Below are 26,622 nucleotides of genomic sequence, written 5' to 3'. Positions count from 1 at the left end.
CGTATGTTTTGCCGACGGGACAAATTGCTATGTCCGCTAAACGACCGTTTTTTACCGTAAGGACCTGCTTTTGGTACCTTTAACATCGTTTTCACGAATCAGCTTCCTGACCAATTCTAATTACAATTAGTAGCCGTTCGACGGCAAAAGCGCGTGAGTGGAACGATCGCATCGATCTTCGTGTCCGACTCTTTCCTGCGAAGAAGAAAAGGAAGATAAAAAGAAGACACGATGGAGACTTTTTTGCGAACATTTACACGTTTAATTAGACCGAATTACTGTACTCCGCATCGGCCAACAAATTTAATCTCAAGCTTAACGACTCCACCTAATAAGAATCCAACCCATACAAACTCGCAGACCACAGAGATGCCCCTCGTCCACGTTTCACGCCATTAAAACACCTTCTCCGTTAAAAGAAGCAAAAGGAAAGTAAAACGAGCTCCTGTAGGTACAAGCAGCGTCGCTTTGTCCCGGATATTGGCCAGCGGCTCTTACAAGCGTGCCCATAATGTAACTCGTTGCTCGGCCATCAAACGTAACACGCCGCTGCCTGACGGGCTACGATAACTCACACCTTTCTTCTCGCGAATCTGAAATATCGCGGCCGGTATTCGCGACATCGAAACGCATTCGCAGAATCTTCCAACTTGCTCCGAGGCAGAGTCACACGCGGCCTTGTTCGTTCGTTCGACGAATCTTCGCTTTTCTACCGCGTTGGGACGCGAATTCTGAGTTAGCCAGCCCCGTTGACCGTGTACGCGCGATGTATAAATAAGGCAGTGACTCATTGTCAGCCGCGAGGTGAGTCAACGACGAAACCAAAGCGAACCAAAGTCTTCCGTGCGTGCACCTCCGCTGTCTTGTCCGCTTCCTCTGGCAGCCACCGCGCGTAAATATCCGTCCGTGGCTCGTCGCTCTGTTATCCTGTCACGGGACAGAGCTCCTGGTTCCAAGGAGGACTCAGGTGAAAAATATGGCCGTGCAACGGAGGGACAAATTTAGCGGGGATATTTCATTCGTGCGGCTGCCTCTTACCTTCTTTGTGTTCTTATTTTCGAGGCTTTTTGTGCAGGGATGTTTTATTTATTTTATAACTCGGCTGGTTTGCGCGATCAGGCTGACTTTCTAGAATTCGTACTGTTCAACTAGTGCACTGCTAACGAATAGTTTTCATTCGTTACCTACTAACAATAGCCTAAAAATAATTGCTATTTTATTTGAAGCAGAGAACGCGGGGGGGACGGTGTTTTTCCTTTAAAAGCCAAGAACTCGCGGTAATAATTAATGTTTGTTAATTCGTTAATGGATGGGAATAAGCCGACCGGGCCTTCCGGTATTAAAATCGAGCAGAGATTTCTTCGCCATTTTCACCGAGAACATCGAGTCTCCGTAATCCGTGCGATACTGCCTCGTTTCTTCTCTCGACTCCAAGCGCACCGGAGAGAATTACGCGTTAAATCGTGCGTTATCCTGCGGTATGACAAATCGGATTAAGATCCAACGCGTACGGTGGGCTCATTTGGAGCTGTAATTTGCCATGAAATCGCCGCGTTACGCCTTCCAGGGGACTGCTCGTTGGATTAATATATCGAAGGGAGGGTGTCGTTTTTAGCCCACAGTCTCGTCCACTTACTAAACGGGGAAAATATTATCGTTGTTTTTTTTACAAGTAGTCGGTCAAGGTTCATTTCGTTCGGCTTTGTACGCGGCAAAATGATTATAAGGTATAAGCGAAAAGAATTATTTTATCGCTGTTAGTTTCGCGGCTATAATCTGGACGATTTATTAGTAGTGGAAATTTATTGAAAAGCTGAATAATACTTCGATGTATTATGTTGTTGTCGGAGAAAGGAATTTCCTGAATATATAAATATTTTTTTATTATTTAATTTGTACTTTACAATTTGTCCAGTTGGACATTTGGTAAATTTGATGAATACATGGACTTGAAAACGACGAAAACATCTTTTATTTCATAAAGAACGAAATAATCGGACGATTGTAGATTTACTGTTCCAATCGCCAATTACTTTTTGTCAAGCGTGTTTTGTGCGAGACGTACGTGCAAAAGATAGAGACGCTGGTTCTTATACTTCAATTAGTAACGATAATTATTAACGTCACCGATAACACACATCACGGAAAATGAAACACGCGATACAGTTGCGAAACGTTTCTTTTCACGACGTAACATGCAAGTACGCAATTCTATATAGATCGAGTTTTTTCGACAACGCATTGTAATTTAGCGTTACCAGCATACAATATTTTCTATGGATTGGCAAACGATTAATTAACATTCGGCAAATTCCATTCGACAAAGATACGTACATCTTCTTAATCCAAAATTTCGTTTCGTTTCGTTCTCGACACATGTAGTCCACGCTGTACTCATATGCAATGCTCGAACATCGTGCAAAAATGAGGTTGTACAGGTTCGCCGAAAAGCATGGTCTGTTCCACGGAAGCCATTCCTGTATCGACTACTCGAAAATACGACCGATCTATCCTCGTTGGTTAGGTCTGGGCGCAGCCGACCCGAGATGACCTCATTCACGGCTCAAAAATAACTTACCGCCCGCCTGGTCGTTTTCTCGTCGGCGATACGTCCAGTCAGTTAGCTTTTTTTTTGAAAAAATTTATTGACTATCAAAAAAAAGGAGAACGAAAGGAAACGAAGGAGGAAAAGGAAAAGAGCTGAAACAAAAAAGAACGACGATCAGCGTGCTTCTTCGTCAGAGTATTAATTTTATTATCGATTGAAAATTAATGCTGCAGATACGAATAATATGTTACTTCCACTTTGATAGATTTTCGATTAACGAATTTTCCAAGAAAAAAAAAAAAAGAGAAGAAAATCAGTAACGTGATTCTTTTTCAAGTCGTGGATTCTACGAGACACGTAGCGATTTCAAACGTTCGGTAGACAGTGTATATTTGCAAGCTCGATGAACTTTACAGTTAGCATTAGCGTGTTCCTTTTAGCCGGTTTACAGTGGAAACGCATTAAGAATTGCAGATAATATTGCAGCCGAGAAAATAGTGGCACATTGTTTTAGTTTGTAGAGGCGTGGAAGATACGGTGGTACCGGCATTGTAGCGGTATTTGTCAACTATCGGCCTCGGGAATTTCCAGCGTGCACACGTGCGTTACACGTTTCGTACAATAAAGGTCAAACGCTAAAAGAGTTTACGGTAGGCCGGCCGGTCTGTCGTTGGCCTGCAACGAATCAGTCGCCTTGTAAACTTTGACGTAAGAAGACCTCGGCATTTATCGTACTTTACGCGCGAATCCTCGAGTTTCGATGAAAAACGGTTGGCAATGATCTAATTTCCAATGATGCGACACGAATGCTCGGAACGATGTAGGTCGACGATAAGAATAGTTATCGAATGGAGAGAACAAAAAGTTAAGAGAAATTTCAATTGAAGGTAACGATTCGTTAAAAGAGAGAGAAAGGAAAGTTTGTAACCCATTTATCGATAGAAAAATCGCCAGCTTCCCGCTTTCGAAAGAGTAATCTCGAATTTACTGCAGGAAGTGGACGTGGCTCACGATAATGAGAGAAATAATAGAACTCCTGTTGGCTGTTAGGATATTTCACGTTCCTTTAGATAAGTCCGTTTGACTGCTCCGATTGCTTTACGCTTGAAAAGATAAGTATTATCGTCCCGCGAGAGAGATACGATTGCAATGATTCGTGAGCGAGATATTTCCGAGTTCCTAAAGGAAAGAAAATTCAATCTATTTTGATGGAACACCATGATTTATCGGTTGCTCCAAAAAGCTGTTGTAAATTCAAAACGTCTGATAATACAAGTTTAGCTTCCCTTTATCTTCTACTATTTTTATCTTCCATCTTTCGTCGTTCCAAGAAACGTGGAATACACGGATATTTTCATGGAGTTTTCTCGCGTTTTAGGCGTACGTATAGGTAAACAAATCCGATGGTAGAACAATTCTTCGAGCGAAAATAATCGCGACAAGAAGAGAACGAACTTTGGAAAAAAATCAAATTGTATAATATTTTATAATCGCAGAGTATCTATCGTGTAGGTACGCTCTTCGCGTTTTCTCGATATTCATTTATTCGCTCTTTCTCTTTACAAACTTTCCGATCATCCCAATTATCGCATCGTTCGGCGATCATTACACGATCGTTCGAACCGAGAATCGAAAAGTTGAACAACGTTGAAAAGAAGAAAGGAAAGAAAAAGAAAGGGTGTATCGTTCTCGTGCGATAGGAGCGCGTTGAAAGGCCACGAAGTGGTCGACTGAAGACATTAAAGGAACCATGCCATCAGCGAAGCCTTAAGCTCTTTCTCTCTCGAGTGGTCCTTTTAATGAAGAGTGAACGCAGATACAGCGAAGGTGCAATCACTCGTGAAGAATGTTGAAGTAATTACTTCGAGAAAAACTCTACATCTTTACTTTTGTATATCCGTGACCTGGAGACCGCTGTTACGCAGAAAATAGAATTTAGTGAAAGAAAAAAAGAAAGAAATATTCTAAATAAGGAGAAATTCATATTATCGTACCCTTGAATATAAATTATGTTTTGGATTACAAGATCTAGAAAAAAAGAAGCTACAAGTAGATTTCTATTGCTGTTTCTTGTAGGCTTTAGCTAGAGCTACAAGGTTAACTTTTTTGGTAATGTCCTTTGTAACACTATAAAAGTGTAACACTATAAAAAAGATCTGGATACATTATACTTATAGCTTTATTTATTTCAATATATTTTTCTATTAGAAATTCATCCACTCGTTCTTCTATCAGTCAACCTCAACAAAGAATACAACCATCGTTCGAATTATCATCCTCTTCCTTTCTCTCGTTCCATCCTCTTTCCTTTTTCTTCTCTCCTTCTTTCTCCTTATAATTAGAGATGCGCGAGTTTTCGTTGCCCGAACATGCTGTTATTCCGTTACTTACGGTCGTGAAAACGCTCTGAAAACGTGTCATTATTCGAGTTTAAACTCTTCCGGGCTCTGCAACGACGAGTAAATTGCATTGCTGCATGCCGCTCGCGAAATTCACGTCTTTCCGCCTTCAAATTCGTGCAAGATAAGCGAACGAGGTTGAAATTACACAGTGGTGGATGATCAGCGTCGCGCGAGGCAACCGGGCAACACCGAGCATCCTTGAATGATGATTTGGTGGCTGCGTTTAGAGCAAAGACATCGTTAGGCAAGGAAACCGTTGTTTTTCGTAAATGCGAGGATTTTAATAATTTACGATATAATCTTTAGGAAGTTGGGAAGTTGGACGATTCTACAGCTTGCAGAAAATCTGAAAAATCGGTAGCCTAAAAATTTCGAGTATCGTCGTCTCTATTGCGTGGTACAATTAAAAATAAAATTATCCTCATAGAAGTCGAAGGTTGTTAACCATTCGGTCTGTCTACAGAGGGTACAATAGAATAAATTAAACACGAAGAAGTTCATTTTGAAAGTATAATTTGTTTGAAAAAAGGAACGTATCGTGTCTCGAGAACGAGTTACAGTTGCCGCAAAGATCTCGATCTCGAAAAACTGTCCGTCCGCAACTTTTTCACTGCCCGTTGGTCATCGCAACATTGTAACACATACGTAATCCGGACAAAAGGAAGAGAGAACGTGTCGAAACGTTTCTCCTCATCTGCTTTTTCAGCGTGCACGCGTCGATCAGCTGTCGATTCCTTAATACGTATCTCGATCAAGATACATCCGAACCCGATTGTCAAACGTATAAGATCGATTTACTCGTAGAGGCTCGATCACGATCGATCCGCGAGACCAGCTGTAACCGTGATAATCCCAGGCTTGCCTCTTCGTCCGCTCCTTCTTCGACTCTCCCTCCTTTTCTACCACTCGACGAGATGCATTCAAAGGGCTCACCGAGGACTGCCTTTATTCGGAACGCGTCCGATGACCAAACCCATTCTTGTATTTCGACGCGGCTGTCCGCTTCTATTATACCTCTTGATTCCACCGTATTTTTTAACCGCCTCTTTTTCGTTTGTTCTAACAGCTGTTTCGTTGCTCGAGTCATTTCTTTTTTCCTCTGACGGGAGTAAGCTCGGAGGTGGTTTTCGAGAGGTAGGAAGTAGGAAGTGGTTGAGAGTTGCTCGTGAATTCGATTTTACTCGACGCAGTTGGAAATTAATCGTGTTCCTAAATTTGTGATTTAGTTTGGCAATTGACAGAGATAGATGACGATGGAAAATTCTTTGGGAATTTTGTGTCATTAGATTTTTTTTTATTTGGAAGAATTTTACAATCAATTCTCATTGAGAATTATAGGCAAATTATTCTGCCGTGATATTATACCGCGAATAATAAGTGTTTATCGTATGTTTGATTCTGAATCATTAGATGGATTAAAAAATAGTGTTTTGGATTGACAACAGCAGTTACGCTCCAATGGTCGAAACGCATTCTAATAAGATTCTCAAAAATCAATTCAGCTATTTCTATTGCTCGTAACAGAACGAGAGATAGGAAGCAATACAAAAATGACTCATCTTTTACGTTGCAAACGCGCTTGCTGCATAAGTGGATATTTTTGTATTTGAAAAGAGTCGTACGCGCGATCTGAGCCGGTGATCCTTGGGCGATTGAGCTAAACTGGCGCAATGGATAAATTGCGGTACACATCGACGCAGGCTCTTCTTTTTTCACGTTCCTCGTTCCTGTCGGCTGTTCCCTGCCTCTCGATCGGCGAAAGAACACAACTGGTCGTTACGTTCAATTAAGTCACGACTCGGCGACACTTCGTTCTACCCTGGTACGCTTTTCTGCATCGAACCGTTCGATTCCGATGCCCGCGATCGCGCGTCAAGCGTAGTCGTCGGTATTCTCAACGCAACAACAATAAATCGATTCCAGCGACCGTACAGTCGATCGCTTGTCGATACGATCGCAGCCGAGGATGTTAGAATCGGTTTGTCCATGGAAATTTGTCCATTCGCTCCGCGACGGTTTCCCGAGTTGTTCGCGGAGATATTTCTTTCGCAGTCTATCAAAGTATGAAACAAAAAATACGTCGCAGAACGAGCTACACGTATGTAGTTTCGTTACGAACAAATAAAGGTCTTTGAAATTTGGAAAGCTCGTAGATAAGATTTTTGATCGTCAGGAGATGTCTCCTGCGAAGTACAGCAAGTTCTATTTGAAACGTTTCTTTGCATAACGAATAGTTTAGAAGATAAGTGCGTGTGTCGCTTCAAATGGGTCACCGTGTATAAAACTTAGCACACCCAACTCCATACTAAGCGCGGATTAACATTCATTTCCACTTCCTAAATCGCTCGAATCGTCCGAAACCGTTCAGCCTTTCACTCTGGATGTCTCAATCCCCGATGATCCGCTTTAATCTTCAATGAACGCTGGATGATCGTCCGATTCAGAGAGCCTGCGATACGACGTAACATTGTAACGCGCCTTAATTGGCTCGCAATTAATAATGCAGTGTTGCGTGTACTGGTCGTGGCAACAACATACGATCCTCCTGCACGGGGAATCAGCATATACGGCTCGTTAGGGCTCGTTTACACACAGAGTTAGCCTTGGAAGCCGATTAAAATGTTACTGGACCGCGTCCGAGACGATACCACGCGTTTGTTCTCTCCCTTAAATCTGCGTGTAGACACGTTTAAACGCAGCGGAGCCTCCTTTCAAGGTGTTTGATTTACGGCGAGCCGTTCGAATTGAACGCACGAGCTGGCTACGTGCACGAACAGAATCTCAGCCTTGCGGTGAATGAAATCGTGCATGCGAGGGAATTAATTAATAACGCAGCACAGATTGATTTATCGTGGGATTTTCTTTCGTCTTTCTTTCTTTTTGTATCTGTTTATTTTCCGGGCTCGGTTGCAGTGAAAGTATTATTTTCTTAATATTCGTTTCGCATTGAAATTAATCGTCGAACGAGTACCGAAGAGCGAACGATAAAAAATAACAACGTTAAATCGAGTGAAGAATTTGTTTAATCAAATTTAACGTATAGTAGAATTATTACGTTAAAATGTGAGGTATGCGTGTTCGACATCTCTGCGTTAATTCCTTTCCAAAGACTATAGAAACGAAATCCTGCATCGCTTCCCTAAGCATTGCATTTCTGATACCGATACGCGTCTTAACTGCATTATTTATAATTCCGTATCGCTGTGTGCCACCCTTCTCGCGAGAATGCAAATGGAATATAGAGAGACTTCAAAGACCGATACATTATCTGTGACTTTACGACTATTACAAATCGTACCCAACTAAATCTGTCAAATCAGTGCAATCAAGAAACAAGAATTAGGAGTCAAAGATCACGCAGGGTAAATAACCGGGCGATATTTCGCGCGAAATTAGCACAGATCCTCGACGCAATCGAGCGGTAAAGGATGCCATAATATTTCACTGGAAATGCAAAAGATATAGAAATGATTAATGGAAGCATAACGATCGCGATGTGCTACATCACGAGGAGGTACGATCGTTACATTTAACCCTAACGAGATTGACGTGTCGTGAGTCATTAATCTCGGCATCGTCCTAAAATTTCCGTGAATTCTACGATTAATTTAATTTGCCAGCCGTCGTGGTTTTCTCTTAAGCGACGAGTCCCGTAACGAGGTGGCGCGTGACGAATTTCACGGGAATTCTCTTAGACCCGATCCCTGTTCGATGAAACGCGAAGCGTGTCGTTACGTTTTATTATGTACGTATATTTATACGCCGGTTATTAAGGCCATCAGCTGCTACAGTTAGTTGCCTGGTCAAGTACAGACGATTGACGTAACACGATGATGATCGTTACGCGTGAACCGAGCCTTGTCCCAGGATTCGAGCGGACGACTGCGAAGTCAATTGTGACACCGCTGCCGAAAATACGAATTAGTCAACGCTTGTAACAGAGTCGTGCAGATCGGATGACACAATGCGGAGTAACGTTTCGAAGTGAAAACTCCAATTTGCTTGTACGTCCTTTTGAGAATGTGCATAAATTTAACAGATTTAGAAGGAATGGTTTTCATTGAGAAATGAACTAAGAGGAAGAAAATAATTTTTTTAATAATCGTCGTTAAGTAATCGAACGTAATATTAATATACAGGGAAACCTGTATATTAATTGAAATACCATTTTACTTCAAGACGATCGAAACAAGAATTTGGAATTGGTTGCGTAAAGATCGATCCACGTGTATTTACGTGGAATTTCAATCGGCACGGAAGTCCTTGCCTGTTGTACGTTGGAACAAAATGTGCTTAACGAGTGGACAGGCTGGTCGTTACGTCTAATTGCGATGGAACGGCCATTAACAATACGAGAGCGCGATGCGTGGCGAGAGGTGAACGACGTTAAACGTTCCTGTTTGATATGCTTGCAGGCGTGCGCCCCGAGGTACATCTGGTTCTCCGTGTCCCAACAGAAGTACGATCCGGAAGACAATCGATGGAACAAGGACTCGCCCGTTGGGAGTAGAAGGGAACCCGTTGGCACCTGCTGGGCCGTCAGCAACAACTTCAACGAGTCACAGGAATATTCACCCTGTCGCACCAGTGAGTTTATTTTTATACGTTCGACCTTTTTGCTTCTGAATTTCAGTATTTTCTTTGAAATAATATAAACATCGTGGAAAATGATATTTATTATTGGAAAGCAGATTCGGTAATTATCTAGAATCGTGTCTCACCGACTTCGATGATCTTGAAATATGTTGCCAAGGCCATTATTCTGAAAAACCTTCTCGAGATATTTGCAAAGATCTTTCGTTGATTTTAAATCTATAATTGGCAGTATATATATATGTATTTCTATGCTAGCGTTGCCGACCGCCACTCGACGATCGGATATAAATTTAGCCCAACTTATAACCCATTAATTTTTTCCTTTAATCCGTAGGTTTATTTATAAGGCTGTGTTATAGGAATGTGGTCGCCATTAGGCGACCGCCTATGCCAGAATTCACGCTGCAATGAATATTCATGAATATTCATGAGGTAAATTTAACAAAAGCTTTTTGCCAATATCTTGAATATAAAGCCGAACAGCGGTCGCGTGTGTGGGAAAGAGCTGTTCAGAATGGCGACCTTGACTTTTAAGGTCACTGAAATCGACGAGGAGGCCACGCTTTTAAATAATCACCGTAGACGTTCTACAGAATTTTTAGCGATTCTCGCTCTTTCCAAGAATAGTTTGATCCAAGAAACAGGTGTCTTGCTTTGAACGGTGGGTCAAACTACAACCTCTCCGGTCTGTCTCGGTCTTTTTCAAGATAAATTCGAAAAAGTCACGGCTTATATGTACATGGAATCGCCGATTTTGATGAACGTAGTTAGACTGAAGTCAAGAAAGCCTCGAGTCTCTGAATAGCGGGTGGTTGGTAAACATTTTCTCTCAAAAAGTTATTTTTGGCACTGAGACCCTTGTCGCAGCCAACGATACATATGTAAATGGATTACGTGCATTCACGATGCTATAAACAGTTGTAAACAGCGTCTGAAGAGCTCTCTCCTCTTTCCGTTTTGCGTGCTTGTTCGAAGGGTAGCACGAGCTTCGTTTTCTCAAGTGGTAAATCGTTTGTCCTTTGAGAAATCCCACGGGACGAACTTTCTCTCCGACAAAGACAAGGATACTCCGCGACATGTGGCCGTATCCTCGAGGCATGGCGACCATAAATACGCCCGGTAACAGGATATTTCCTGTCGTCCATGCAGGTCTGCCATGGTGTTTTAATGACAAAAGACGTATCGATTTTCTCGGAGCCGGTGAATCGGCTGCTTGTTTCACTTTTTCTTTTTCTTTCTTAATTCGTTTCATGTTAATAGTCGAATCACTCGATTTCATCGGTTCTTTCTTTTAATTTTTCTGAAATTATTTACTCCTCTGCGTTTTTACGGTAGGGTTCGTTAAATGGTACGAAAAACTGAATCTTAACAGAGCTGGAACGTCTCTTAGTTTCTATTCTTTCTTTTCACATAAAGAAAAGTAGCTCGATGGTACAGGGAACTCGCACGAAACCAATAGATAAGTGGCAGATACGAACAAAGTGCTATTTTAAAATCTATCCGAATGCAAACAGGAGCTGAACGGTTAAGCGTTGAATCCATTACGGAAAGTGCACTTTCTTCTGTTCTTCGCGATAACGTTCGTGCCATTGTTCGAAGATAAACTACTTTGGAATGTCCTGCATTTTTCTGTTATCTACTGGTTATCACTGGTCCACCAGACTTTCAGCGCAGATTCTAAAAGTTACTTATGCATGTTGATGGTCGATCATCTTCCGCGGTTCCAAGAAAAAACGAATCGACGTAAAATTATATCATAACGAAGAATACGATTCGGAGCGTGTAATTTCCTTCTTCTAATTTTAACGTAGAAGAAAGAAGGAGAAGAATCTAAGAGGTTCGTCGTTTAGGAATGACCGTTGGCGTGAGAAAACGGCATAGTTAGTTCGCCTTATCTGTTTTGGCGCGATAAGGAGGAAAAACAAGTAAAGGAGGGTTCAACGAGAAAAACGATTTTAAGACTTCCTCCTGCGCTCGGTGCACGTTCGCGTACCAAGGGCAGATTCTTTTCAGGGGCAGAAATATGCCGCGTGGGTTGTCCTAGCGTCACACTTTCCCGCAATTAAAGTCAAGCGTTCCTTCGCGAAGCAAATCTTGCACGCGCTCGCGTGTTTTACGCGCTGCGGACTGATGCGCTTCCTGTCACGCGTGTGCTCTACATTTTCTTGCTAAGCTTCTCGAGACCAAGATGAACTTAGCAGAATCTGACGCGTTTAAGTGGCTTCTGACTCGCTGGCGTCTGACATTTTTTTCGATCACCGATGATCCAGCGTTTCGCCGTAGAAGATCGATACGTCGACGTTACTTTCGCAAGACGAGCCACCTTCGGCGAAACTGATAAAAATGGTTCGTCAGAAAACGTCGATATCCTCGCGGAAGTGCGACGCATCGCAGACGTGTGAGCTCATCGTCGAGAAATTCCGCGGCGAGAGTCGAGCAATTAAACAATTTGTAGCGACCAACGAAGCGGGCCAACGTTTGCTGTCGCTTTTCCCGAGAATCGTAAGGCGCGTTCTTAACGGCTAGATCGTTTATGAAGCCGCGCGCTGGTCGTTCTATCTGGATATTTGCTCATTGTTGCCTTTTCTGGACGCGAATCGCCATGTTCGCTTCTCGTCTGCCGACCGACTACCATTTGTCGTTACCGCGTAGATATAATTCGCATTGGAACGTTTACTTTTCCAGCTGTGCATTATACGAGCGTTTCATTAACATTCGCGTCCTTCGACTACATAGATCGCATCGTGGAACGGCTGATTTTCTATCAGGCGAGTTCTGTGCTTTGTCAATTTTCAATCGCTCGTAGGAGATGACGTTGGTGTTGCAAAACAGCACGTGAGATCATCGATGCGTCGTGAATCGACGAGAACAGCCTTCGGGGAAATTGACTCATTTTTAGGTTTGAAGAAGGTGCCGTCATCGGGAAGGAAGTTTTAAAAACTTTTAGTAGAAATTGTAGTTTTACGAAATTTCGCCGAAACCGTTGTGGTCGCTCCGATCGTACCATTTCTATTAATATCTTTCGTTCCATCCTTCTGTTTCATTGTCTACTTCGTGGTTTAATACGCAAGACGAACATCCGCAAACATCTGCCACCACGTAATTTTTATTCCTGTAGATTTGCTCACGTGTACGTTTCCGTTTGTCGTAAAGAACTGCCGGTAACACCTATATCAGCATGCAAATACATATGCGTGTTTACACCGATATGCATAAACGTGCGAAGCACCTTAACGCATCGATTAATACTTCTTTATTATTTATTATTTATTATTTTAAAACTTAGGAGGTCCTTGTCGATTATCACGAAATATATATCGCGCTGCTGACGATCGTCAGAATCTTTAGACACAGTTCTTTGCCACAATTGTGTTCTTGCGTCGGAATAATCTGAAAAGAAGTTCTGACTTATTGACATCTTTCAGCCGTTAAGTCAAATGTTTGTAAATTTTCCTTCAATAAATAATCCTTAATAAAAATTCTTTTCAAATGAATTCAAGGAATGAGGATTCATTCAGGCGATGGAACGCTGTTTTTCGAATTCCATTGAAACCGATGTATTCTTTGCATAAAATTCCTACGACGCGATCGTATACCTCTCACCCTCGTTTGCTTCTATTTATTTAATCACAAACACACGTCTATCGTATCATGCGATATGTTTCGCAAATACGTTACCTCCACATCATTTTCAATCGGATTAAACCGGGAAAATATGCTTTTCAAATAACGATTACACGATGTTTTTCCTTCTATGGTAGTGCAAATAGAAATGATCGGCCGGTTCGCCGTTGGTTCATCAACGTGGCTCGCTGAAAAATCGACCGGTCGACTAATGGCCTGGCGATGTGCTAAACGTGTCACAAGGAGAAGAAAAGGGTGTACGGTTAAGCGCTACTAAAAAGAGCTTTTACAGCCAGGATGGAGGTCTTCCAAGAGAAGCGTAGACAAGGTTTATGATTCACACTCTATCTATTACCTTCGATGCGTTCAGTCAGTGATTACAGAGCAGAACGACTCCGATCCATCCTTCACGATGAAACGCCACAGTGAATGTTTCCATAGAAATCGGCCTGTTATTACGGCGTGTAGTTTCCAACGCTTCCCCTTAAACGTGCAACGATTTTATCTAAGTTTGGTATCGAGTCGGAATCGTGGCTTCTTACGTCGACTAGGAAATAGAAACTCTTTTTTTTTTCGCTCGAATATTTTTCCTCGATTTGGACTACGTACTCGATGGTTAGTTTCATTAGATCGCGCGATGTCGATGTCGGTGTCAAAGGTAATTGGATGTCCTTGAGTTCTTTAGATTCTTCTGTATTTTTCTCAAAATGAAGAATATTTTCGACAAGAGGAAGGGCTCGTTCCGACTGCGAAAATTGATGAAATTAATTTAGAAACATCGAATTCTCGTAGGAATATTATTTAAAACTAGAGCTCGCTTGCTGCAAGAAGAAGCTTTTCGTATGCAACGTTAGCAAGACGATTATCAAAATAGTCGAAGGAAGCAATCAGTTCGAGAGAACTAACCATCACGGTTAATAAAACAGTACGCACGTTTGTTAAGCGCGAGAGGCGAGAGAACATTCCCTCGTTGTTCGGTGGCGCGATATCGTCGCCACTTAGACAATAAAACGGCACATTCGAGAAACGCGAGCAGCGGCAGTAGCATCCAGTGAAAGTGGCGATGAATTGCCATTGGCAAGCCGCGTTCTAACGATGAAAGCCGCCCACTCGCCGAAGCGTGGTTCGAGAAGGAAGCTCGTGCAGGAAAAACACCGAGAAGAAAAACAAAAGATGGAAAAACGGAAAATTGTAATTAGAAGGCGCCGTTGCCTCGGGCCGCTAGCTCAGCATCGTTCTAACAAGGCCAATTAACACTTGATCCTGCTTGAATTACGATCGTGTTGCCGATCTCTCTACCGGCTTCGCCGTGGATATTCGTTTCTTGCCCGAGGATTTGTCAAAACGAATGGCCGTCGCTACTTTATTCGCGGCTACCAATAAAAATCACGTCCACTTTGTCCTCGCTTGACGAACTATTAACAACAAGAATGCTGGTGACAAGATCTTGAATTCTTCGCGTTGCAATAAGAACGATCCGACTCTTATTGCGATTTTATTGCGGCTCGCGCTCGCGTACAACAGGCGCTTGGAATTGCTGTTCAGAGATAAACCTCTGCGGTGTTTCGTTTGTTTCGCGCCGATTGTCTTCTTGCTGGCTTCTCCAGGATGGAAATGCAATTTCGTTCTTGCTTTTTTCTTCGGCTATTCTTTTTCGACAGTTTTGCAACGATTGATCTGTCAGGGGAAATGACGTTGTTTGCGGCCGTAGTACGTTTTCACGGCGAGGTTTCGAACAGCTCGAGGGAACAATGGAACGCTCGATAGTTTAACCAAAAAGTGGAATGCGCTTGCTTCGATTTACGTCACTTTTCCTCTTATTTCCTTCGTACCGATAAAAATATAATTTCACTCGTCATTGATTCTCGTTATGGCGTTCGAAGCTATCTAAGAACTGAACCGATTTAAAAAAACAGTTAGAAAAAAAGGAGTAATCCGATAATAGAAAAGCGTACTTTCCAAGCGACTGTAATCTATCTTTTTTTACGTTAAACCGATTGCACAAACTGACGCCCTCTTATTTCCAATTTAGTTTAATAATTTCAACGTGGTATTTGATGTTTTCAATTGTTCAGATTATTTACCACGACCATCGAGTTTCGTTTTCTTCTTATTAAAAAATATACGCTCGATAGGGGATACTTAATCGCCCGTCGACACACTCACACATTTACGCGGAATCAGAATCACAGTAGCTCCATTCATTCTCTGCAACTCGATTAAGCGTCACGTGTACGAACGTACGAACACTTTCACCGTACCGTTTTAATTTCATTCTTTGAAATTACGAATTAATACTTGCAGCGAAAATCATCATCTTCATCGAACGATCTTTAATTTACTCGAATATGTGTTTCGTTTTAAGACTCACGCGTCTTATCACTGCGTTACTTATTTACATTTAGGTAATTTCATTTGCTACTTTCAATGTATATTTCCACGCGACAAGGATATCGTTGTTTTCGAAGGTCCGTGCAGGTCCACCGTGTCGTTAGGCTTACGCTTCGTTTGCTTACTCGCAGTAACTTTCTTCGTGTTTCCATAGCGTTCGTCGTGGGCCCAAGTTCGAGTGCAAAGCACTCCGTTACCGACGAGAATAGCACCCTCGCAAAGCATCGAGACACGAAAGAGTATAAATAGAGCGACTGGCGACGATATCCTCCAATCGAACCTGTCTTTCGTTACCTCGCGCATTAAGGCAACTTTTTCGCCAAAAAAAAAAAAGAAACTTTGTCAAACGTAAAAATAACTTTCCATTCTACCTATACCGAAATCTACACCGAAAAGTCACTTTTCATCGGACCAGACTACTAGAGCTTTGCGTATTATACGACACAGGATAGAAGGTAAATTTGGAATTTTTCAACACTACAGGATTTCGTTTCAATTATATCGCAACACGTTTCTAATGAATCATTCAGTACACCATCTACTTGGAATCATTCTTCAAACCATTGATTTCTCACGTATCGATTTTAAACACGCCATTACCGGCTATACATCGAGATCGAAGGCCCATTGGGACGCGATGTAAAAGCTGTCTCTCTCTTTAGAGCTTCTTTGCATGCGCGCGAAGAAACGGCGGCGCCGATCGACCACGTTGTTTTTTCTCTGGCCGACACGGCTGGATCGGTCGTCGACGACCGATTGATGTAATTGCGTGACTGGCAGCTCGTCTAAAGTGACCGATCGGCCGTCAGGGCCCCTTCTCGTCGTCCTCATAACGTATGTACGTAGTCACGCTCGTGTAGACCAACGCTGCACGCTCCTGGATCCCACCGGATATTCTCCCATACAGCCGTCGTTTTCTTACACTGACAGTCTCTGTCGGGCCGTGAGCTCGATTAAAACAACCACGACTCTTCGTTCATCGAATGCAACTTTCGTTTCAAGCATTGGGCCGATGCGAGCGAACGAACAGCTCGGAGATACGCACAGGTGCATTAGAACGATATGCGAGAAGTCGAGGGAAATCGAGTCGGTTCAGCTGTAAAATTTCACGCTTCGTGTCATTGAATTTTTCAATTATTAATTTCGATGGTATCTGGTATTGCGTATACGGTATAGGACTTGTCATTTCTTCCTGGGAATAATTTCTTTTTGGATCGCGAGTAAATGACGCGTCAGGTTGTAAAGATGTATGATCGAACGATTCTTATTAAGAGTTTATTAGGAATTATTAAGAGCGGTTAAGTTAGTTGAACGTAATGGTTTGATAGTCGGATAGCGCAAGCTAAACGAGCAAGGAGACACGGATATGTAATTTCATAAAAGGTTGTACATCGTAAAAGAAGTCAGGAGCAGCGACTAAAGCAAAAGTTCATTGACTCGCGATCAATCTCTTAGCAACTGCCAAGAGTCAATATTTAATTCATGGAATGCGTTATTTATTCATACGGTGAACTAAATTCAAATAGAATAGGTGAAAAAACCTATTGAGAAGCCGAGAGAGTAAATCATCGTATCCTGAACATTTCTAATCGCGCCACATGTAATTCATTAATTAATATCCACCAGCGTTAGAATTACGGCAAAACCTACGCGGTAAAATTCCTTTAAAGCCGAGATCAACAACCTCTCGGCTCTCGAATCTGCCATGAAAATTAGAAAATTCCTCGAGACAGAAAAATTTGAAGAGGACACAGTAGCGTTACACGAGTCCACGTTTTCCTTCGTCCGTCGATTCATAAATTCATAAATTGCGCTTAATGGTAGCAACGTTAGAAACGCGGACGTAACCTTGACTAGTTGAAACGAAGAATGTTCGATGCAATAGCAAAATGCTGAGTTTTGTTGCTTCCTTTCAGCCGATAATGGCCGATTGTCGGTTAATGGCAGCGACTCGTCACGATTACGTTGGCGCAGGCTTTGACGAGTGTGGCCAGCTTATTGACGCTAATGCCAAGTGTCAGGTCGAGATTAATCTTTCCGGCGGCAGTCACATTCGCGCGATCAATCTTACGCGAGGGTGCTCCAAACGGATCGTGAATGCGCGGTTCGTTTCCTCTATGAATCGACGTATATGTTTGAAATTTTATTCTTCTCGTTTTTTCACGAGATTGTAACACGAAGCGGGATAGCTTTGATTGATGGGCAAGGCGCTACACTTTGTGTTTGTTGAGACAGCAAATAATCGGTTTCCTTATCGTGCTACTTGTAGAGATAAAGGCTCTCTGTTCGTGGAATTATTTAGAAAATGTGAATAAATAAATTTTAGAACGACTTTCTTGTCTTATCGTGACCAACCTTTTTGGGACAAGTGTTATAGAATGTGCGTCGAAATTTTATGTTTCTCTAGTCGCTTGAATTATTTGTTATGTCTTCGATAGGATACGTGGTGAACTATTAACTCGTTTCCGTAACGAAACGCGAAGCTGCGAAAACGACGCAAACAGTTTTTGTCACAGATATTTGCAATTCTTTAGAAAATGAACGCTTCTATCGATGATTTCATACGTATGATAAACAGAAGATAAAGGTATTGACTGTCCTTGAGAACATCGCGCACAGCTGGAGTGCGAAACAGCATGAAAATGTATTCCTTTATTTTTCAGAACGCGATACTTAAACTCATTGAAAGACACATTGAACGGAAAGTGTCTAACGATCGATCATATCGTTTTGAAAGATCGGAAAGCGAGAAGACATAGCGTACGATCCACGTGGACATCACGGCGTTGGAAACCTCGCGTATTTCGCGTAACTCCGCGTAAACATACGGGCGAACGTTTCAACCGGAAGTTTCCAAAAAGACCGACGCAAAGATAATACACATCGCAAGTGCACCTCGGAGCTGCATTTCTGCATTCTCATCGTGCGCACCGATGTACAGTGTACAACGATGGACGTTAAAAGAACTTCCATACGGAGTCGGACTACGCGATAGACTGGCTTGCACGTGAAACGAAACCAAAACCTCCTCTCTCCCTCATGGTGTGACGTCTTTTACTTCCTGCGTTTCGTCGCGTTTCTACAGCTACGTAATCCCCTTTAAACGTGTCTCCCCGTAATCGCGTTTGACGTATCTGAAAATAGAACGTTCTATGTAACCGAGCCTGGCTTCGTTCCTCCTAATTGGATAATAAATTTGACGCGCCTCCGATGGCGGCTTTGCGTATGGTGCGAATTATCAAATAAATTATCCACCAGGTTATTGCTCAACTACATAAATCGCAGTGGGCTACGCGATCATTTAAAAATTTGTATAATTCAGTTGGTAAATTATATCGTTCAAGAGATTTTAGATATTCGATGAGAACGCATCACACCGTCAATTGTTCTCGTTTCGGAAATTAAACGCTGTGAAAACTCGTTCGCTTAAATAAAAAGTAGAAAGAAAAGATGTAAGAAGAAAAAGACTTTTCACGCACGGTACGCGTTGCTCGCGGGTAATGCAATTTTATCGGCCACTTTTCCGCTTCTTTCGCCGCGAAGCGACATGGTCTTCCACTGAAATATCATTGCGAGCCAGAGGCGGCGAAGAAACGTGGATATTTGTGCGATTGCAAAAGGGCATTCGCTGCAGGCGAGATCTCGGAGCGGAAAGAGCGAATTACCAGAAGAACACGGCTGTAATAACCGCTCCTTTTTCTCGATGACACGTAATTGCCCGAGAGGAGCACGTGAAATAGCGTATCAGAAGCGGATAAAACGGCCTATCAAACTCGTACACGTACGCGGACGTGTGTACACACTCGAACTGGTTCGTGATCGAGGTGAAAAACGGGAAATTATAGGAAATCGCGAACTACCGGCCGCAGGCAACGATCCTGGTACACGAGCGGGGACACGATCGAGAATTGTAGAAATTGATAACCGTGAAGAAGTCACTCGCGCCGGATGAATTATGTATTTAGCGGAAACAATGGAGCACGGTGACGTGCTCTGGTTACCGTCGCTGTTTTCTGGCTTTGGAACATGTTCGAACGTGGTGACTGTGGATTAATTTGCTTGTAATTCGTGCGGACAGACTTTGGAGAAGCTTCCTAATGTTTAGCGATGGGGTATTCTTTGGCTGGAAAAATGTCAGGCGGCGAGTGAACACAATCGATCAACGTGTAGGATATAAAAGTTCTTGTATTCGAAAAGCTCAGCGATAATTTAGGTAATCTTATCGCTTATAGGCTGTCGATTATATCGACGTCTGTATGATTATTGATTTCCGAGTCGATATATTGCAGAGATAATTTTAGGTAATCATCATCGAACACCAATGTCACTAACATCGTCAGGTTCCATTTTCGAGGCAAGCTTCGAATAGTTAACAACTTTTTAACAACTTTGAAAAACAGATAGAACGCTGTTATTACAGACTATACATGCGCGAATTTGTTCAACAAGTTTTCTACCACCGCCTTTAACAGATTGAAGAAAAAACCGATTAATAGTCGATAGCCGAAGTCGATAAAACGTCAATTTATAGGCTACCGGTCGATAAACGCCATTGATATGCTGTCGGTAAGTAACGCGTTAAGATCGATGGAATAAAATTATGACGTAGGTAGAATTCGATGCAAAAGTGCACAGCACTGAATTCGTAGAAAATATACGACAATCCGACTAATTGAGTTTCCATTGACATCCGAGAGGCGATGATTCATTGGTTGGAAACGAAGCGCGATTCATCTGGACCGAGTCTGAATCGGCAATCTAATTTTAATCGTATTCAATCTCGTTGGCGTTGCGAAGGTCGGGAGGATTTCCTGGAAGCGACGTTGGACATTGTCGGGAACGAGATCCGAGTCCGAATCGATCGAGGCGATCCGCGACCGAAGAAAACGACCCGCGAACACGTCACGCGTCCAAGATCGATCCAGGATTAATGATGCGTGCAACGTATTCTATGGACGTGTGCGGGAGTGCGTGGCGATAGTCCTTTAAGACGATTCCTAAGTCGACTTCCTAGTCGATAGGTGGACGAACGACCTCCGTGACACGGTACAAGACGTTTAGCAAATGCGCGCGCCAAGTCTTTCACCTTCCCTGACACGAGTTCCCCTCGAGGAATTCCTGTCTCTTTTTTCGTCGTAGAATACAGTCGAGAGACTTTCCTGCGGCTTGCATTGTTGTTGAGATATCAAACCTTCCGCGAATTCGTCGATGTTTTTAGATGATTCGAGTTCTCCGTTTCTTTTTCTTCTTTCCGTTGATAAAGGAGAGTGTAATTTTTTCTTTTTGGTTTCGCGAAGTAGAAATATCGAGGAACGTCCATTTTCCGTAATTTTCCATTTTGCGACACATCTTCTTTATGAGAACTAGGACTGAAAGACTGTGTCGAATGAAAGAGTGTCATCAAAGAGTGAATCAAAGATTTGATGTACCGATTACGAAACGGGAATAAAAATGATGAATATTTTATTAACTATACCTTGTTCTAGTAACTACATACTGTATAAACTTGGTTTTGTGAACAGTACGATTGGATTTATCGAACGTTGTTCCTTTTCTTCGGTAAGATATTAAAACTTAATTTTCTCGATAGAGCTATTTTCTGACATCTGTATATTTTTCTACACTCTACGTTGTGTTATAAAAACGAAAAAATAAATTATGAAGAACCTTTAAGCGGGAAAGAGCGAGACATTGAAGCAACAGGTTAAACGATCTCGAAGTAATCTTTCATTTGTCGACCGTAATTATGCGTGGAATTATCGTTACGAAGGATCGATTCGGGGAACGTTCTCAATTATCGAGGGCTGCCGGTACGTGGGCAGAAGTCCGTTCAAACGAAACGACCGAGATATGACGTCTCTGTTTAGAACAGCGAAGAACGACGCTATATAATTGCGTGTTTCCGTTTCAGGGTACTGGGGATACCATAGGCAGGGTTCGTGTCAAGCTGGTTTGGGCGCTGCCATGTCCAAGGTAAGTCGAAAGAAAAAATACTGGACACATAATATTTCACTCGTAGAAAATATATCTTTAAAACGTCACCAACGATTTACACGTAACGTAGATTCCATACACGTGTCGTGGATGCATCGATGAAAGTACAATTGCAACGAATTTTCGTATTCGTTCAAATATATTTGAGTTCCTCGAATAGGAAAACCGTCGACGAGAAGCACAACTCCCTGTCATCGCGTCGCAGCCTCTCCTCGCAAGCCTCGAGATTCCACTCGTCGTCTGCTGCTGCTGCTGCTCCTCTGCCAGAAAGAAGCAAGCGTATGCAACTCGAAAAACATTCCCCCGAGAATATCACACAACGGTTTCACAAATCACCGTGCACCGAGTCAGAGCCAAGCCAGATACCGAAGCGAAAGGGTGGAACACGATTGAAGGGGGATTAAAATTCAGTCTTTGAAACTATTGAAGTCAACGAGCGAGCCCAAATACGAGTCTTTCCCTTGGCGCGCTCTTTCTCTCTACGATCTCTAACTGTTTAAGTCGCTGGCGTAAACACAGAGGCCCGTTGGATATAAATACGGTAACCCCACGTGTCCTGACGGTTGCCACGTCCCGAAAGAGTTAAGAGGCGACACGAGGGGTCGGCGAGGAGGAGCCGAATATGGCCAGGAATGTGAATTCCTGCCTTACGCACCTCCGATCGTGGCCATTCGTATTCGTGGTGCATGGCGAGGGTATAGAAAGCCGGCCTCCGTCTATCTTTTTTTCCTCTTTCTTTCTCTTCCTTCCTATATACGATTGTCTTGTCGAAAGCTCGATTTTCTGGCGCTGGTCGCCAGATCCCCGGAGCCGATCTGCCCAGGACACCACGTAGGCGTCGACCTGTGCCTTTTGTCCTCCCCTTACGTTTTTTTTATCTTTTCTTTTCGTTTCTTCTCGCTGGATTTCGCCGGCAGATCGGCGCATCGACTCGTGCGCTCGACACGTTCGTTCGTAGCACCTGCGTCCACGGTGATACCTTGTTCGTGGCCGGTGTCGCGATAAGTATCGCGGGGCCAATAGGTACGAATTCGAAATTGGTATGTCAGCGGTTTATCTCTCGGGGATCCTCGGCCACGGAAAGGGATGAGTCCATGCTGGTGCGGACGTGAAACGTATGAAGAATAAGAAGGTTGCGGGGAGCGGAATAGCTGGGATCGTTTTTGGGGATGAGTTAATCCTACGATTTGGAAACTCTGCTCTCGGGGAAAACGTGCTTTGGTTTGGTTTTCAGTGTAGGATTACCACATCCGTCGGAATGATGGATTACAGACTTCTTCGTTTTAAAGTTAGACATTTTTCTTTGTATAGATATATCTATCTTTTCCTCTGTAGATATATTACTTTCATCGATCTGACAATTTTTTTGTTACCCTGAGGCAGGAGAAACCACCACATCCCCTTGATCGCAGTCGACTAACCAAACGTCTCGAACTAAAAATATCGTCGTAGCTTCAAATTTAAAAATCATCGAAAAATTCTATATATTCAAAATAGCGATTCACTGGCTTTCACTAACGTCAACCGAGAAACCAACCCCTTCTCGCGTCGTATAATCTTGATCCGAGTCGATACGTTTCTCCTAACACGCTTTCTTGTCCCGGGGCCGCATGACCCAGACTCTGTCGATCTAATCTGCGAAGATGGGAGAGAAGAAAGGCAGGATTTCCGGCGATGGGGTTGGAATCGACGCTGGGAGCGGCGTTATCGGCGCAGCGGGACAGCTTCGATTGCCGGCAAAGAAATAGTGGCACAATTCCGTGGCCACTCAGCCGGCTATCTCACCGTGGATGTATAATTCAGAATTGTTCGGCTATATAGCAGATGTTTAATGCATGCCGCGGTCCGTGCCCGGCTCTAACTTCGCCTCGGCATTCAATGTTAATACCCCACCCCCGCGGTACGAACGGTCAATCGTGCCTCTTACCCACAGTCCGCCAGTCGTGAAACGACGCTGCCGCAATGATTTTAGGCAAATTCGATCCTCTTCCTCGATCCTCCGATCCCTCGTCTCTGCCTCGCTCCGTCTTTATTCGCCGGTTTCGGAGTCGCGCCGCGAATCCAGCAGCTGGTCGTCGCTGACGAATTCTAATGGCGCGTTTAACTTCGAAATCATGACGCGGATTCCTCGTCTTCCCTCCTGAAGCCAAGTTTTAGGCAGCTTCGGAGTGTTTCGCAGGATATTCGAGGTGAATTTTAGAGGATGGCAACGTCGACCTTTCTCCGCTCGAGAGATCGCGATATTCGAGGATCGGGATATTTGCCGATCTTTGCCCCAATGTAGCTGAAAGATCAATCTCAGCTTCCTTGCGCGAATTTTACATTGAACTTTTCACGGTTCATTCTCGAAAAAGGGATCGTTGAATTGGAAAAAAAATCTACGTAATTTGTTTTTCGGCTAAACTATCCTCGGAAGAAAGGGACTGCACCGAGCACGTTCATTTCCATCGATCGTGATAGAGGTACCGAAATATTAGGCAAATTTTGTTTCTATTTAAAGCAGAGGCTCGTCCATTTTCAATAACGTTTTCCTCTCGAACTGTTCGGCGTTTGTTCAGTGGCCGTAGTGATCGCTAGAAGGATCCTCGTGCGCACTAAATCTCGAGACCGGTGATTTAGAAGGCTCCTGAACGCCATTCAGTATGCAATCGACCATCGATCTTCGCGTTAAACTGCCGCTCCTGGTATCTACCTCTGTTGTATCTGGTTCCGCGCGTTATCCCCCGATCTACAGAGGATCTAGTCAAGATCGATCGATATCCGCCCGATACCGATCTATACGACGCGGAACGCGATCATCGATCCTCTTGTTCCACGGACAAACGTGTACCCCTCTCGTCGATTCGCCACGAAAATAACTTCGAGGAGGTCTTTTCGTGAAATCTCAATGTTGCAGTGGTATTCCCAGCTCGAGGAAATCATTTTAGATCCAGCTCGATAGAGATTTATCTTTTATACGGTCGATCGTGCTCGATCTTCCGATTCGGGCGGTAGAAAGTGTCGTTTGATCGTCGCTGGCGATCGACGCGTCGAGATGCTGTTTCTAAGCACGTAGAGAGAAAATCGAGAGTAGAATCTTACGTTGGGTGAATTTTTAATTTTACGACTCGTGGGGAAAGGGCTGTTTCAATCTGTTGTACGGAATTCGATCTGTTGTATAAAAATTGGTTGAAAAATAACAGAAATTTATCGAGCGCACGAATTTGAGTAAGAAATTTTTAATTCGAAGTTTCTTTTCAACTTTGTTTGAATAAAACTTAAAAGCGAGAACTTGAAACGTTCCATCGATGGTCCTAAGTAGAATTTAAAATCCATTCGACTTCACCGCCCACGATACCCTCTCCAAAACGTGATGTAACAAAGCTAGTGGAAGCTAAGCTACCCTCTTGTACGTCTTCAACCTCTCGAGCTATTCATTCGCAATATAAACTGAAATGCAACACGTGTCCACTTCAGTTTCACGTTATCGCGCTTGAAAGGGGCTGCTTCCACTTTTGCAATTCAGAAAAACTGCTTTCGACCATACAAACGGTATTTTCGTTTCCTGTATTCATATTCGATAGCTGGTCGCTTTGTTATTTCTTTCTCGCCGATCATTTAACCGCAGACCCGCAATTCTTTCCTGGAAATGAATTCGACGAATCAAGAAGAAAATTAAATACTCGTCACGCGAGACACCACGATAATCCTCCTTCCTCTAACCCCAACAGACACCAAGAACCCTTATTCGATGATCGTTTAAAAAATCGAAACTCAACCCCGTCGTATATAGCAGCGAGTTATCATAAACGTCTCTCGATTTCTTGAAAAGTCGTTGGAAGAACTTATCGACCGCCCCACTACGGTCGCAGAGGCGTACATAAATACGTGGAAACGGTGGCATAAATTTCAGCATGCTCCCATACATATTTGAGCGACCGGTTATATTTCAATCTCGGATGGCCAGTTTCCTCCCCCTCGCGATCGGCGCCAGAATACAACTCGTGCCGGTCGTGTTTCGTGTAGAGAGAGGCAAAGAATACGGCCGCCATTGTCTCGGTTGCAAATTTTTCGCGTGTACAAGCATCGAGGCAACGCTACTCCGTAGGGGGTACATCGTGTCGGTCTCTTTCCCCCTTTCAGCTTCGAGCGTCTGTGCGCCATCGAGCCGCTTCTGTGTTCAGCCGTGTCGTACGAGTTCCCTCGACAAATGCACGTATTTGCTTGGCTACCGGTTCGCTAATACCTTCGCTGTAAAAGCAGCGCACAGGACACGGGGGTTGGAAATTTCGTACGGGACGGCAACTTTTCTCCGAAGCGTTTGAATCTTCGTATCTTTGTTGTGCCATCGACGCGCGCGGATTACTTGGTATTTATTCGTTGAATTAACGCGTGGTAAAAATTAACGCAACCGTTTGTCCGATGAGACGTTTAGATTAAAAAGGCAGATACTGTATCTCGTGGAACTTCGTAGGGCTTCTGTGTCTGGATTCTTATTGTTCGTACCGCCTGAGACTTCCGGGTGCGAGACTAATCAGGCTATGATTAGTCTTGATCGAGTCACATAGCTGCGAGGCTACCAGTGCGTCGAGACGAGGCTTCGACTCGATGCTCGTTGGATACGCCAGCTTCGTCTGTTAGCTACGATTCTCATAGCCCGGCGGATGGCGCCGGAACATAAAAGTCACGGTTATTGCACCCGTGCACAGTGTTGGGCGTGCACGTGACTCGGTGGCACGGTTTGACATTGTTGGTCGACGAGGAGGGCCCATTGTTCGCGTAGCGTGCGAATCGGCCGTACGGGCCGGCTCACAAATAATAACATTTCTGCGGGACGATAAATAAAAGCGGCCCCTAAAGTGCAGCAGCAGGCTGGCGCCACTAGAATGCATACGGTAAGAGAAGAGACCGGCTGCATGCACTCGATGCACTGACGCAACCGAGATGCCCCGCCGATAGCGTCGAGGAGTTTATGTCACAGCCGTGTTTTTTGCTCCAACTGGAAATTAATGGGCCACGATTCTCCCTGAATGATTCGAAGCGCGTTTAGCTGAGAGAAATTTTACTTTCTATAGATTTGATATTAGC

General features: G+C 43.5%; 1 protein-coding gene across 10 annotated transcripts in view; it reads left to right on the top strand.

Moving 5' to 3' along the window:
• LOC126922355 (integrin alpha-PS2) overlaps positions 1 to 26,622 on the top strand; it is a 74,745-nt gene that overhangs the window by 32,978 nt on the left and 15,145 nt on the right. For 2 of the 10 annotated variants that reach the window (XM_050734846.1, XM_050734847.1), the window contains exons 4-5: positions 9,366 to 9,537; positions 21,473 to 21,534. In XM_050734846.1, the coding sequence (XP_050590803.1) occupies positions 9,366 to 9,537; positions 21,473 to 21,534 (234 nt within the window). Of the gene's footprint in view, positions 1 to 9,365; positions 9,538 to 17,607; positions 19,775 to 19,878; positions 20,128 to 20,161; positions 21,121 to 21,170; positions 21,372 to 21,472; positions 21,535 to 26,622 lie in introns of those variants that run through there. The other 8 variants (XM_050734856.1, XM_050734852.1, XM_050734853.1 and 5 more) reach the window with 7 other exon arrangements.

The sequence above is a fragment of the Bombus affinis genome, chromosome 12 (genome assembly GCF_024516045.1).
Source record: "Bombus affinis isolate iyBomAffi1 chromosome 12, iyBomAffi1.2, whole genome shotgun sequence".
NCBI classification, from domain to species: domain Eukaryota; kingdom Metazoa; phylum Arthropoda; class Insecta; order Hymenoptera; family Apidae; genus Bombus; species Bombus affinis.
Note: the sequence above shows the minus strand (reverse complement) of the source record. Positions and strands in the feature narration are given on the sequence as shown.